The sequence below is a fragment of the Miniopterus schreibersii genome (assembly GCF_964146895.1).
Source record: "Miniopterus schreibersii genome assembly, chromosome: 12".
Lineage (NCBI taxonomy): Eukaryota > Metazoa > Chordata > Mammalia > Chiroptera > Miniopteridae > Miniopterus > Miniopterus schreibersii.
In genome coordinates this window covers 38,530,700-38,546,272 of record NC_138112.1, presented here as the reverse complement: position 1 = coordinate 38,546,272, position 15,573 = coordinate 38,530,700, and the positions used below count along the sequence as shown (strand labels likewise).

At 39.4% G+C, this 15,573-nt stretch overlaps 2 protein-coding genes and 1 pseudogene across 3 annotated transcripts in view; 1 reads left to right on the top strand and 2 right to left on the bottom strand.

The window, feature by feature from the left end:
• The window catches only part of LOC308565527 (uncharacterized protein), a gene marked incomplete at both ends in the record, with an annotated part of 56,966 nt that overhangs the window by 27,484 nt on the left and 13,909 nt on the right, over window positions 1–15,573 (top strand).
• On the bottom strand, window positions 2,807–3,288 carry LOC308565178 (large ribosomal subunit protein eL21 pseudogene; annotated as a pseudogene). The gene has a single exon. The product of its transcript is annotated as a large ribosomal subunit protein eL21 pseudogene (transcript).
• On the bottom strand, window positions 5,261–6,202 carry LOC308565163 (olfactory receptor 52E5; the record flags this gene model as incomplete). The annotated part of the gene is made up of 1 exon (XM_081153974.1): window positions 5,261–6,202. The coding sequence occupies one exon, from the start codon at window positions 6,200–6,202 to the stop codon at window positions 5,261–5,263; it is 942 nt and encodes a 313-aa protein (XP_081010100.1).

Below are 15,573 nucleotides of genomic sequence, written 5' to 3'. Positions count from 1 at the left end.
AGAGCATCAGAGAAGGGGGGAAAAAGAGGCAACATTCACCTGAGGGAAAAGAACTATCCTTATAGGGGATGGTAAGAGAAGAAAGGCCTGCCTAGTCAGACGTTCAGTAGTGGTTAGTTATGAAGTGTAGGGGCTGGTTGATCCTAGTTCTTTGGTGGAAGGAGGTAGGAGGGCAGAGTGTCAGGAGACAATGATCCGAGGTACGTAGTGGTACATGCAGCCATGTGAGGTCCACCTGGTAGCAGTAGATGTCTTGTTCACTGTAAGGGACCACAGAAGATTTGAAACAGGGAGGTGATGTCTTATAGATGGGAATAAGGGGAATCACACAGAAGGTAGGGACTCATTTTTGTAGAGTCCTGAATAGTCCAAAGGAGAAGTGATTACAATCTGAACAAAGGCCATGCAAGCTGAGAAGAAAAAGGGCATTTGAGGGGTGGGAGGACTATAGAATTGAAAGTAAGAAAGGTTGAGGGGGCAGAGGGAGACGAGTCAAGAATGTCACCAAAGATCTTTGAACTGATACAGGGAAGAATTATCCTTTTCAGACCTACTATAGCACAGATATTTTCTCTTGGGCAGTAATATACTTTCTGCTTTGTTTTAGAGTCCCTTTAAAATTTCTTAATAGCTGGGTCCATTTTTACTCTCTCTTTGTATTCTACTCAGTGAAACTGAGGCTTCCTGATTAGAGAAATGAGGGGTTGTTGGCTATCTGGCCATTGTTTTGATCTTCAGTTCTCCAATTCTATCAGTTTGTATTTATGGACTAGTATTCATAAAGGGGTTCTTGTTTTAAGCATTGATGAACAATGCAGGGCCTCTGACATAAGATACTGGCAGCGTGAAAATGTCATAAAAGTACTGAATTAACCAAAATTGCAACAGAAGATCCAAGCCCAGCTATGATGGCCTAGAAAAGGAGTGATCACCTTGGCTCACAGGTGATTTTAGACTGGTGCAGAAAGGAAGATTCTGACCCAACCATACACAGAGCCTTGATCTCCTAGCCATAATATGGGTGGGAGTCTTTGAGCCTACAGAAGTTTTGGACACACAACCCTTTATTATCACAGAATGACTCAGCCTTAGCTCTGAATGAAATAACAGATTTAGGTCAGTTTGTTCCTCTCACCCCTGTATCAGGATCTAAGTATTTTGGCAGCTTTCACATCTATACCAGGCCCCATTGAGAAATCCATTTCCTGGACATACCAGGTTCTACCTCTCATCATTATCTCCTTCACCATAATTTTCCTTATCCCAACTTGAAACTCACCATCTTGAGAATGCTGCACCACTGCTGTTTTTGGCTGTTGGAAAAAGCACCTAAACCGGACCCTCCAAGGGCTCTAGAGGCTGTTTTTATGGGCCCTGGCTCTACTATGCCCTCTTTCCCTCCCCATTACTCACAGGACATGTGCCCTTGTTAGGCACCTGTACCCTGAATCTCTGTGGTCTATTTCTCAAGAGAATATATTATAAAAAGCTAAATTCAGCATTGTGAATAGTGTGAGGGAAGAGATCAAAGGCTCTGGGGAGTCTAAATAAAGAAAAAGAAACTCTGGGAAAAGAATGGGGGAAATTGAGTGATGAGGATCTCCTCAGGAAGAGTTTCTCTGGGTAGACCTGTGGGTAAGAACAGAATGAACTATCCTCAGCCCTGTAAGTCTGTAGAGAGAAGTGGTAGGGGAACATCTCCAGCAATCAAAGGAGCATACATCTCAAAGGACAACTGAGGGTGGCAGGGAATACTTTCCCTCTGAGCTCTTTCCCTGCAATGGGAACATCATTAGTCCGGACCCAGGCAAATCCCTGGGAGTGACCTTGTTTACTATACACGGTCTCATGTCTAAATTTTACCTTTGTGGCTGTGTGGCTTTGTTTGTTTGTTTTTTGGTCTAAACTCTGTTTCCTAAGTAGAGTTGTAGAAAATGCAACTGTTAACAATACTCACCTTCCACAGAGCAACACTTAGCATTGATTCCTTGGAAAAACAGTAGAATTGTCACCAGTATAGCCACCAATCTGAATTGATGTGCAATAGGACCTGGAAAGTAGCCTCTTCTGTGAAGGTCTCCAGACGATTGTTAGGACAGAGGTATTTATGCTAAAGTTAGGATATTTTTTGCTTTGGGCACAGGAATCCTGGAGAGAGGAGAGGAAGCGAAGTCTGGTTTTAGCTCTTACACTTTCCTACTCACAATAGCAAGGCAGAGATGTAGATGGAATGTAATCCCATTCCCTCAGTGTACTAACTCCTCTCCTGCCTTACCTCTACCTTGCTACCTAGAGGTCCTGGGTGAAGCATCAAAGACCTTGGCAGCAACAAATATAGTTGATTGACATTTCAATGAAGAAAACTATTACATGAGTCAATCATCATTCAATAAAGTATGTTTCTAGAGTATGCAATTTACACTGGGTAAAAAAAATATCGTTGTCTCCAGGATTTCTTATAAATAAATAATTCTTCCCCACTCTCAAATCATAGGGATATGCCAGAGACAGCTGGAGGCTTAAGTTTGAACACTTGTCCTACCATTTCCTGATTAGTTCTCCTTGGACAGCTTCATAATCTCTCAGAAGCACTATATTCTCATCTTAAATATGAGGATATTGAACCATATGACTGAGGGAAGTTAAAAGAATAAAATTGCTTTTATGTTTTCTTTTTTTTTTTTAAAGACACAAGTTTTCTTTAATTATTTTTTGGGGGGGAAGGGATACCACACTTTTACCCAATTTAGAGAAACATTTTTATCAGCACAGAGGTCTTTTTTTTTCTTCTTTTTTTTAACACTTATCATGCCATGAATTCATAGAGAATGGGTTCCAGCAGCTCAGTCCCCTGTCAATTGGTTCTCACAAAGTGTGCTTCCCTGGGTGGAGCAGGCCAATGCTTTAGTTGAACCCAGGTACCTTTCTCTTTGGCTTCCTTCTTTTTCTGATCATTTTCCTTCACACGTTTCAGAAAGCTATCTCGGCTCTTAGAGCGCTTAATATGCTCAATACGTACATGAATTCTCTTGGCAAGAATCTAGCCCTTAACTTGTTCGTTCACAACAATGCCTACTGCATGCTGGGTGACATTGTAGTCTCTTCCAGTTTTGCCACGGTAACATTGTGGGGCATTCCTTTTTCAACAGCGCCCGTTCCCTTGATGTCTACAATATCACCTTTCTTGTAGATTCGCAAGCATGTGACTGAAGGAACAACTCCATGTTTTCTAAAAGGTCTAGAGAACATAGAGCGGGTGCCTCTCTTCTTTCCCTTTGTGTTGGTCATTTTGGCTAATTACTGGCAGATAGCAGTTCCAGCCTAAAAGAAGCTGCTTTTACTTTTTCACTGAACAAACATTATGACCCTATTTTGTACAAAGTGCTATACTAAAGATTAGACAGCTTTTTTTTAGTGACAATTTAGTTGGGTAAAAATTTGAATATTGACAAGTATTTTATATGCATATTAATTGAATAATATAATATTATAAAATATAAAGTCCTTACTTGACATCATTGATCGGTTCTTGGAAACTGTGACTTTAAGCAAAATGACATATACTGAAACTAATTTTTCCATAGGTAATTGATATAAACAAGACTTTAATTCCTATGGCATATTTCCAGTCATAGAAACATCACCAAACGTCTAATTAAAGACCATAAACAAGTCTTATATTAAACATTGACAAGATGTGAGCTATACGACATTTAATGAAGATTGGTAGTGTGGTGAAGGCCTGGGGTTGGTGAGGAGTGGAGGGGGGAAATGGGGTAAAAAAAAAAGGGGACATCTGTAATACTTTCAACAATAAAGATAAATTAAAGCATAAAAAAAGAAAGAGGTAAGATAATTCTTTTCCAACCCATTTATTCCAGATCAGGGTCAGGGTTGGCCTGAGCTTATCCCAGAAGCTCAGGTTGCAGGGTGGGAACCATTCTTTGAAAAGCTAGACTACATTTTTTTCCTCATCAACATTATAATGAAACAGCATTATCTGAGGACCTGCTGTATATGTTATATATAATATATATTTGTAACATATAAATATGTACACACACATGTATATGTATATGTGTGTATGTGTATATATATCTCCACAGCTTTCTGATATCTACTGTCACTGTTGAGAATATACTGTGAGTAAAATTGCTGTTCCTTTGTAAGTAATGTATTACCTCTCTGGGCCTATTCAGAACATTTTGTCTTTGGGGTTTTAGAAAGTTAGCAAATGTGTATAGGTTTTTAAAAAATCTATTCTGCTTATAATTAACTAAGCTTCTTGAATGTGACTATAATCCAGCCATTATCCCTTTGAATGTTCCTCCGCTCCTGGTTTTTATGTATATTTTTGTACAAATTCAGTTATGGGTATATTGGGCCTGCTTGTTCAATTCTCTTTATCTTTTCACCTTTATTTCACATTCCGTTCTCTTTCAAATTGTACTGCTTTTAGAGGAAGCCTTTCAACTTTAGCTCCATTTGAGCTGTGAGTCTCTAAGGAGCCCCAAGCACTGGGATAATCTGGAGCTGGAGACTTCACTTCATACCTGTGAATGCACTAGAATTGGATCTGGTAAACTAAATCTACATATGCTGGAAGTAACCACCACACTAGAAGTACATTTGTTTATTTCCAAATCTTTTAATGGTTTACAAGATGCAAAGATTTTCACAACAGTTTTTTTGAGTTCACAGTGTCAAGTTAATATTGCTTTATAGCATTTTATTGGCAGGGATACTGAAGCTGAAGGTGTTCTAAGTGAAATTCTCAGGTAAATGTTCTAGTCAAGGCCAAAGCCTGAATTTGAACCTGGATCTTTGGACTCCTATTTAATTTCTTTGACCACTGTATCCTGCTTGGTTTTCACAAAATCCCACATCATTTTCAAAGCATGAACTCCAGCTTCTGACATGTGAATGAAGAGAACCTCTACGTGAAAGGAAATTATTTGAAGCAGTTATTTTAAGGCACAACTTTTTGGAAACCTTTTTCTCCCTTTAAACACTTAGTATTATCAATGGAGTTCAAGTGTGAGATATTTTTTTGTACTTTTCTTGTGGCAAAGTAGAGGGATTGTTTTGGAATTTTTGAGCTATGCCTTGCAAAGGGTATACAAATTATGAGGAATGGGGGAAATGTCATGTGATTGGCTTGTGTGGGAATGCCAGAGAGTTTAATAAAAATGTTTCAGTATTCTGTTTTGATCTCATTGTTTTAATGAACTATTGTGGAAGATGCTCCTGGGACAAAATGTCAGTAACATTTAGGGTTAAACATCCTTAGCACACGCTCTCTTATCTGTTTTGTTCTGACCCCATAGATTACAGGATTAAGAGCAGGGGGAATAATCACGTACAGATTGGCCAGAAGTATGTGGATGTAATGAGGGATGTTGTGACCAAAGCGATGTGCCATGAAGGAGAAGAGGGCAGGCAGGTAGAAAGCTAACATGACACAGACATGGGAGCCACAGGTGCTGAGAGCCTTGAGCCGGGCATCCCAGGATGGGAGGCGAAAGACTGCTCGGAGGATTTGAACATAGGAAAATCCAATCACAGAAAGGTCAATGTATCCCACTGAGAAAGCAGTCAAGCCATAGATAACATTGACCCTAATACTGGCACAAGCTAATTTTGCTAAGCCCATGTGTTCACAATAGGTGTGGGGAATAATCCGCACACCACAGAAAGGCAACCTCAGGATGAGAAATATGAAAGGAGTCACAAACACTAGAGTCCTGACTATAATGACTATGCCTAGGATGGCTATCACTTTATTGGTGAGGATCATGCTATATCTCAGGGGGTTGCAGATGGCAATATAGCGATCTATGGCCATGACTGTCAGCACCACAGACTCCAGGCCAGTGCATATATGGATAGTGTACATTTGTGTGATGCAAGCACCAAATACAATGTCTCTGAGATTGAACCAGAAGATGCCCAGCATCTTGGGAATTGTGGCTGTGGACAGGCCAAGATCAGTGCAGGCCAACATGGCCAGGAAATAAAACATGGGTTGGTGGAGGCTGCGTTCAGTCTGGATCACAAAGAGGATAGTACTGTTCCCCAGGAGCGCTATTAGATACACTGCAAAGAAGGGGAAGCCGATCCAGATGTGCACATCTTCCAGCCCTGGAATGCCCATCAGAAGGAAGGAAGGAGGGTGGAACTGGGTATTGTTGGGATGCAGCATATCGGTGCAAACTGGTTATAGACAAATTTCTTGCAGAAGTTTTCTTGCTTCCAGTGAGGTAACCCAACCTCCTTCATAGCATGTTGCCTGTTTTCTGGAGAAACAGAAAAGCCATCCTTTAATTCCATAGTACAGCAGAAGAGACCTAGAGAGGGAATAGGAGGCACTGTTAAAATTACACTCTTACTTCAAAGTATTTGCTTCACCTATGTAGAAAACCATGCAGAAAATACTCAAATACAATAATTTTGCACTTCTCATGTCTTCCCTTCAGTCTCTAAGGAAAAACTCGTATATTGCATTAAATTCTCAAACATCTGTTGTTAATTATACCTGTTAAATAGGATGTTAAGCATAAACAAGTGGTGTGTGTGTGTGTGTGTGTGTGCATGCATGTGTATGTCTGTGTGTTTGTGTGTAAAATATTACTGGACTGAGACTGAGGTGGAGACTGTGACTCAGCTGGTCTGATGGTTGAAGGGAATGATACAATCCAGCAAAGCATGAAAAATTTAAAAAATTCTATGTGGGAGAGAACCCAGTAAAAGTGAAGGATTGAATAGCTGGTGTTTGGATCTGAGCTAAGAAATGGAATTAAGATCTTTAGACACATTGGGAGACTATTATATAATTTCAGCAAAACAATGGTCTCTCTTCGAACTACAAAGTCATATGTTATATGTTCATGGGGAATGCTTTCCTGAGGAAGTGCTAACCAAATTGATAGCTGAAGGATGAGAATCCACTAAGAAGTGGAAGAAGGAATTGACAGAGAAAATATTTCTAATTAATAGGAATAGGGAGTGCAAAGACTGGGTGCAAAGTAGGCACTCACGAAGCCCTGTGGTTAATTTTAAGTTATTTTATCTTTATCCTAGAAACAATGGGAAGAAACTGTGGGACTTTAAGCTGTAGTGTAGCATGATCAAATTTGCATTCCAAAAATATCACTCTGGCCCAGCCGGGCATGGCTCAAAGGTTGAGCGTCCACCTAGGATCCAGACGATCAGGGTTCGATTCCCGGTCAGGGCGCATGCCCAGGTTGTGGGCTTGATCCCCAGTTGGGGGCGTGCAGGAGGAAGCCGATCAATGACTCTCTCATCATTGATGTTTCTATCTCTCTCTCCCTCTCCTTTCCTCTCTCTGAAATCAATAAAGATATATTTAAAAAAAAACCCCAACCCCCCCCCAAATATCACTCTGTTTGCGCTGTAAAAAGTATATTAAAGGCAGGAGGTGCATTTGTAGTCAGATCATTTAGGTTATCACAGGTATGCAGGTTGAAGACAATGTTATCTTGTACTGTGCTGTTAGTGACTGATTGGAGCAGGTCAACTTTTTAAGATTTTAATAGTATTAATCTTCAGAAAAACCAACCAAATCTATTTTTCTACTCTGTCACAACTACTGAGTTAATTAAGATGTGTGTAATCTTTTATCTTAATGTTTTCTATAATTCTTTTCTCTTCATCAGTGGCCCTCAACATTTTTTCTTTTGTAAACATGTGACTGACCAATACAGGGTGGGGCAAAAGTAGGTTTCCAGTTGTGAATATGCAAAACACAGAGTTTATTCTTGTATTATTATTTATTTATTGTATTATTTTCCATTTCAACAAATTTAAACCTACTTTTGCCCCACCCTGTATAATCCCACTAATAAAATGTGATTGAGAAGCAGTGATTCCACCCTAAGAAAAAGGGGCAGAAGGCTCTGTGCAGAACTAGGGAACAAGGACTGAGGGTTTATACATAGTTTGAGAAGTCCTTGTAGTGGCACTTAGGGTGGGCAGGGGGCTGGAGGTTATTAACATAGTCGGATTTTTTATATTATTCCTGCAATAAAAGGTTAACTTTATGTATCAAGGTCTTAAAATCATATAGATTTTTACATGTTCTAATAACTGCTCCCAATGACTTAAGTTTTCCTTCTTCTATATTTAGAATCACCTGCAAACCTACCACCATCTGCCCTCATCTGTTATTTTATAGAAGTTTCCAGTTATTGATCTTTAATTCATTTGACCCATATTTATAGGTTGCTTACTATCTGCTGAGTACTGCTCTAAATGCAGGCAAGCAGCACGGATTGAGTCAAAGCCCCCAACCTTATGAAGTCTAAAGTCTAGTCATATGCCAGTAGTTTTCTTGTTAGCCTCACACAAGGTTTCCACTGTCATAGTAATTATTTAAACTTTTTAACAGTCTTTCTAGGGAAACTTTTAAAAAACTGTTGTGATATTCTAATTATATTACAAATTCAGATTGCTCCTGGACAATAAGCTTATTGTCATTGGCAAAATGTATTGTCCATCTAAGGCATTGCCTCTGTGGCCACCACTATCATTACTGTGACCACTGTTGATGTAGTCATCTTCACCTTTTGTCTGTTTAATAATTTTTTTCTGTTTAATAAACACTTCCATGTATATTTCCTAAGTTTGCTTTCACCATAGCTCTCTGAGGCTCTCTCTTCCTCTCCCTTTCTGAACCTCTCTCTTCCCTTTCAGACACTCAATTCCTGGGGTAAACCGAGCTTCTCCCAGGGACTGGCTTCCATCCTTTGCAGCAGAAATGGATAAGCTCTTTACCCAGGTTCCCAAGTTTCCCATCTCTCCACCCTCTGTGTCCCATTTCTAAATATACTTTACTTTCTCCCACTAGGATGCTGGTGCCCAGTGTGAGAAGTTCTCCTCTGAGGTGACAAATCCAGAGGAAGTAGGGAAGAAAAGACCTCATTTGTGCCAGCTGATGGGGGTTGCCATGGTTATTTCTCCTCGTGTTTGCAAACAACACTCTTTGTTCATATGTTTGTATCTGTATGTTCCTGGGTTTGTTGACACGTGTTTATTTAACACAGTGAATGCTGTGCTGTGCTCTTCCATGTTAGCAAATGACATGTGGCTATGAATTCAGTTATTGTCGACACAACTCCAGTCTTTCTCTTTTGCTACATTGCTTGGAGACGGCCCTATCTGAAGACTCTGGCTGAGTCACAGAGCTCCATCACCCCCAAGAATCACTTTAGTTACTCTCACTGTGAACCTTCTTCCAGCATAATCAGGAGCTGACTCACTTACCTCTGCTCAGCATCTGAGAAATCGTTTGTGAAGAACTGGATGCCACAGACTGCAACCTGCAAGCGACTGAGTTCTTAACAGAGCCAAGGAGTTATACTGAACTCTAGTCTAGTCTCCTGGGAAGGGCCCCCACACAGCGGGTTGTGTCCCTGGCCTTGGAGTAATGGGACAGAAAATTTCCATATCCCTGAAGATCAAGTTCTGTGATTTCTGGTTAAAAATACCTTCTGGTTATAGATGATTTGGAATTTGCATCCCCCATGAGTAACCTCCCCAGATAGGTCCCAGGAACCCAGTCAGTCAGAGGCACAATGGCCAACACTTTAAACCTCACTGTGGTACCAGGTGAACAGTTTGCTTTGGAAAGACAGGCAGTGAACACAGGGCAATAGCCCTGTAGGAAGAACAGTATATCCTCAAAGTCAGCTCAGAAATATATGCACATTTAGTAAATAGCAGAGCCAGAATTCTAATGCAGGTTTCCAAACCCTGAGCTATATGTTTTAAGAACTACATTTGATAATTTTTTTAATGAGGATATAGTGCTTTGAACACTATGTATAATATTAATAGAAACACGAAAATAAATATATGTTTACACAAAGGAAAACAGCTTATCATACATACTAAGAACATGTCCTTTTTGTCCACCTATTTCTCCTGTGATTTTGGCCAATTTAGAGAGAGAAACACTGAGTTGAGAGAGATACATCAATCGGTTGCTCCCTTATGAACTCTGACCAGGAACCCTCAACTTGAGTATGTGCCCTTACTGGGAATCAAACCCATGTCTTTTAGCATATGGGACGATGCTCCAACCAATTGAGCCACCCTGGCCAAGGCTAACTTGCCATTCTAAGCCTTGATTTTTCTCACAGGCAAAATGAGAAAAATTATATTGGCTTGTGGGATTGTGTCAATGATGTAACAGGATAACATTTAGAAAGTGCTCAGCAATTGTTTATTATAAATTAATAAATAAACACTGGCTATTATTATAATAATTGTATGGCATTACCTCTGAAGTCAACATTATTGGGTCAGATAAATTTATTTATTTATTTTTAAAATTTATCTTTATTGTTGAAAGTACTTCAGATATCCCCGTTTTTCTCCATTGATCCCCTCCACCCCGCAAACATCCCCCTCTCCCCCCAGGCCTTCACCACAGTATTGTCTGTGTCCATGGGTTATGCATATATGCATACAAGTTCTTTGATTAATCTCTCCCACCCCCACCTTCCCACTGAGATTCATCAGTTTGTTCCCTGTTTCCATGTCTCAGGATCTGTTTGTTCCTCAGTCTGTTTTGTTTATTAGATTTCACACATGAGTGAGATCATGTAAAACTGAATCAGAAAGAATCAGAAAACCTGAATAGGCTAATAATAACTGATGAAATTGAAGCAGTAATAAAAAAAACTCCCAGCAAACAAAAGCCCTGGTCCAGGTGGCTTCATAGGGGAGCTCTTTAATTCTTTAAGTTGTAGGGTTAGATAGTTTACTAAAAAGTTTCCTTGTTTTTTGAGGTAGGCCTGCAGTGCTATGAACTCCCCTCTTAGGACTGCTTTTGTTGTGTCCCATAGATTTTGGGTTGTTGTATGTTCATTTTCATTTGTTTCTGGGAAGTTTTTGATTTCTTTCTTGAATTTATTGGTAACCCATTCATTGTTTAATAATATGCTACTTAGCCTCCATGTATTTGAATGTTTTTGAGTGTTTTTACTGTAGTTGACTTATAACTTCGTGTCCTGTGATCTGAAGTGCTGGATATGATTTCAATCTTCTTGAGCTTGTAGAGACTAATTTTGTGTCCTAACATGTGGTCTATCTTTGAGAATGACCCATGTGCACTTGAGAGGAATGTATATTTTGCATATTTGGGGTAAAATGTTCTGTAAATATCAGTTAAATTCATGTGATCTAGTGTGCCATTTAGTCACTGTTTCTGTGTTGACTTTTTGTCTGGAAGATCTATCTAGTGAAGTCAGTAGGGTGTTAAAGTCCATGACTATTACTGTATTGTTGTTGACCTCTCCCTTAAAGTGCTTAAGGTTATTATTGATAGGTCCTCATTTATTGCCATTTTAATTCTTTATGCCTATGTTTCTCTCTCTATTTCTTATTATTACAGCAGTCCCTTTAACATTTCCTGCAATGCTGGTTTGCTGGGGATAAACTCCTTTAGCTTTTTTTTTTTTTAATCTGGGAACTGCTTTATTTCAACATCTATTTTGAATGATAGCCTGTAGAGCTTCTGATGAGAGGTCAGCTCACACCTTATGGGAGCTCCTTTGTAAGTAACAGGTTGCTTTTCTTTTGCTGCCTTTATTATTCTCTCTTTGTTTTGAATTTTTTGCATTTTAATTATGATGTGTCTGGGCGTGGGCCTCTTTGGATTCTTCTTGCTTGGGACTCTCTGTGCCTCCTGAATTTGTATGACTTTTTCCTTTACCAGGTTAGGGAAGTTTTCTGCCATTATTTCTTCAAACAGGTTCTCTAACTCTTGCTTACTTTTGAACTCCTCTGGTACAGCTATGATGTAAATATTGTTATGTTTCATATTTTCCCACAGCTCCCTTAGACTATCCTCCCTTTTTAATTGTTTTTTCTTTATAGATCTTTGATTGAGTGATTTTTTTCTACTGTCTTCTAATTCACTGATCTAATTCTCAGCTTCCTCTAACCTGCTGTTTTATTTCTTCCAATGTATTCTTTATTTCTGCTGTGTCATTCTTAATTTCCTTCCTACTTTCCACATCTCTTTTCATGCTGTTGAGCATCCTTACAATCAGTATTCTGAGGTCTGTATCTGATAGATTGCTTATCTCCATTTCATTTAGCTCTTTTTCTGGAGACTTCTCTTGTTCTTTCATTTGAGGTTTGTTTTTTTGTCTCCCCATTTTGACTGCCTATTTGAGTTTGTTTCTATGTGTTAGGTAGGCCAGCTAGGACTCACAGTTTTTTGGAATGTCTCCTGGTGCAGGCCAATGTCAGATGCTGTTTGTGACTGGCCTTGAGTACCCTGTTTGGAGCTATCAACAACCCACAGCTTGAGGTCCCCTCTGTTGGGGCTGAGTGCATTTGGGCAAGACCAAGACGCATACTAAAGTCTGCTTTTCCAAGGCCCGAGTCCAGAAGCAGATCAGGCAAAGACTCAAAGGGCTCTGAAGTCTGCCTCTGCCTGCAGGCTGATTAATCTGATTCTCTTAATGAGTCTCAGTCTGTGGAAATACCACAGGGTGAGGTGGCTGATTGTTATCGGTCTCTTTATGAGCCTCAGGCTTTGGAAACTCCAAGGGGTAGGGGAGAGGTTTTACTGCAGGGTGGTCAATTGCTCCCCCTCAGGCAAAAGCTGCTTGGAAGGTAAATGTCTGCCTCTGCAGTATGGGGGAATGACTCAGGACAGGAATTCAGAGTGCCCTCTGATCTCATCTACCCTAGATTCTCCTCACACATCTCCAATCCACTCTGCCCTCCCTCTGCTGGAGCCCAAGGTGAGTGGCTGTACGTGAAACTTTGTATGTTGGCTTTTTAAGAGGGTGCCTGCATTTCCAGTCATCTCTCCCTGGCACATAGAAACCCTGCTGCTTTTCACATCCAGATATTATGTGGGCACCTATCTCAGTTCTGGTCCTCTTGGCTAGGAAGCCCAGCCTCGGGTTTAGTCCCAGAGTTTTCACTGGGAACCCCCACATCTGAGATTTCCCTCTGGACCTTCAGCTGCTGCCTGTGAAGGCCAGCCAGCCCTCTCATGCCTCTACACTTCCTACCAGTCTCTGTGGTCTCCACTTTTCCTCCTTGGTTATGAGGTTGCTCTCCAACTCATCTTCAGTTGCAGTTGATTATTCAGGATGGTTTTTCTATATTTTAGATGTCATTATAGTTTGGTTCTGGGAGAATGTCAGAGTAGCTTCCACTCAGTCCTCCGACACCTTTAATCCTCTCCAGATAACTTAAATTTAAATCTCCTTCCTGTGGTTCAATAGCTGAGTGATGTTGAACACACACCTTAATTTCTCGGAGGCTCATGTTACCTCTAGAGATTCACAAGGGTAATGAAAATGACAATTCACACTTCATATGTTTTTTTCTCCAAATTAACTGAGATAATGCATTTAATTAAAATAGCAGCATTTGAAAATAGAGCCAAGCTATTATTAAAATGGATATCATCTTTATTATTTATTTGAAACAGATTTGTTTTGTGTGTGTGGATTTTGAATAGAAACACTCTAGTTACTTTTTAGTTCACTAGATTGCTCATATAAACAACTCTTTTTAAAATATATTTTTTATTGATTTCAAAAGAGGGAGAAGGTTAGAGAGATAGAAACACCAATGATGAGAGAGAATCATTGATTGGCTGCCTCCTGCACACCTCTCACTGGGGACAGAGCCTGCAACCTGGGCATGCGCACTGATTGGGAATTGAACCAGGATTGAACTGTGATCTCCTGGATCCTGGATTGATGCTCCACCACTGAACCACTCTAGCCAGGCTAAAGGACTCTTATTTATTCAAGAAATGTATTTAGCTTCACCACTAGATGTCAGTAATGCTCATATGACAAGCAAACATTCCTTGATTCAACCTACATTTACCAAGCTTCTGCCATGAGTTAGACAACACACTAATTAGGTGCTCAATGAATATAAGCTAAATCAATACCTATTTTCTGTAGAGTCTTCTGTTTAAACTTAATTGTACTTTATATAAAAATATACCATACATAATATATGATGTGTACACAAGCATTTGTGTACATACATATGTGTGTGTACATACGCATTATATATAATTTTACTGGTGTTATTGTTTACCTTCGTCATAGGCAGTTTTATCTTTGAACTCCAATTTCTCAAAGGCTTTAAACTACACTCAAATATATCTCAAAGTAGCTAATTTTGTAGTTATTGGGAAAGACTAATACAGACTTCGCAGAAGGTTTAAAAATGGCTACTAAGTTCTGAAACCACAATCAACATTATTAGTCACCAGGAAAATGAAAATTAATACTAGAATGAGATACTGGTTGTTATGCACTAGAGGAGCTAAAACCTGGAACAAAAAGTTTTGTGAGGTCACTGACCATTTGACTAAAAAAATGTATTACAAAACTCATGGACCTATGTGATAAATAATAATTTATTAATGAAGATTTAGGATAATGGGTAGAAAAGAATTAATTACATATTTGATTGTTTTCCAATCACTGTACATAAAGATTCTTTCTAGTGTTCAGGCATTTTTTCTTTTCTGTTTAGTTTCATAAACATGTTTATTTTTTTTATTGTCAAATTATCCTGCTACAATAGAAGCTACTAATACTGTTGTTACTTATATTGCCATGGCTTTTCAGAACAATATAGGTCATCTTGCCTCTAGCATTTCCAAATTCCATGTATTATTAGGTCACTATTCCTTCAGGGTTTAAACTGACCGAGAGAATCCATATGGAGAAAGGGGGAGAGTTTGCACCCTTTCCCACCAGTCATTCTAGTCCCAAAACACGGCTGCCTGTAGAATATCTTTCTTTTCCATTTGTCCAGTTACGTGGGGGGTGGGTGAGTAGAGTAGGCGGCAAAGGTAGTTTGGCTTTATCTGTCAACCCTAAACCACTTTCAATAAAAATGAAAAATTTGGCTATTGTTATTCAATATAATAGAAAATTTAAGACAGAGCTCAGATTAAATATGGGTAGTATGTGAATATATTTTCCCAATCTTTACACAGAACTATTATTTATGTTCAAATATCTTTACAACTCACTCTCGGATCTGCTTGGTCCTGACTCCATAGATGACTGGATTAAAGGCAGGTGGGACAAGCGCATATACATTAGCGAAAAGAATGTGGATATAATGGGGAATGTTCTGACCAAAGCAGTGTGTCATAAAAGAAAAAAAATGCTGGTGTGTAAAAGCACAGCATAACACAGACATGTGAACCACAGGTATTGAGAGCCTTTAGTCGGGCTTCCTGAGAGGGAAGGCAGAAAACAGCTTAAAGGATAAGTACATAAGAAGAGGCAATCAGGATCACATCTACAATGATATTAGAATCACCATTAGCCCGTAAGTAATGTTGACCTTGATAGATGAACAGGCCAACTTGACAAGACCTATGTGCTCACAGTATATATAAAGGATGATGTAATGTCACAGAAGGGCAGCCTCAGAATGAGAAATACAAATGGAGTCACAAGGAGTAAATTTTTTCCAACAACAACAGAGACTAAGATACTGACGGTTTTATTGGTGAGGATCATTGTGTACTGGAGAGGCTTG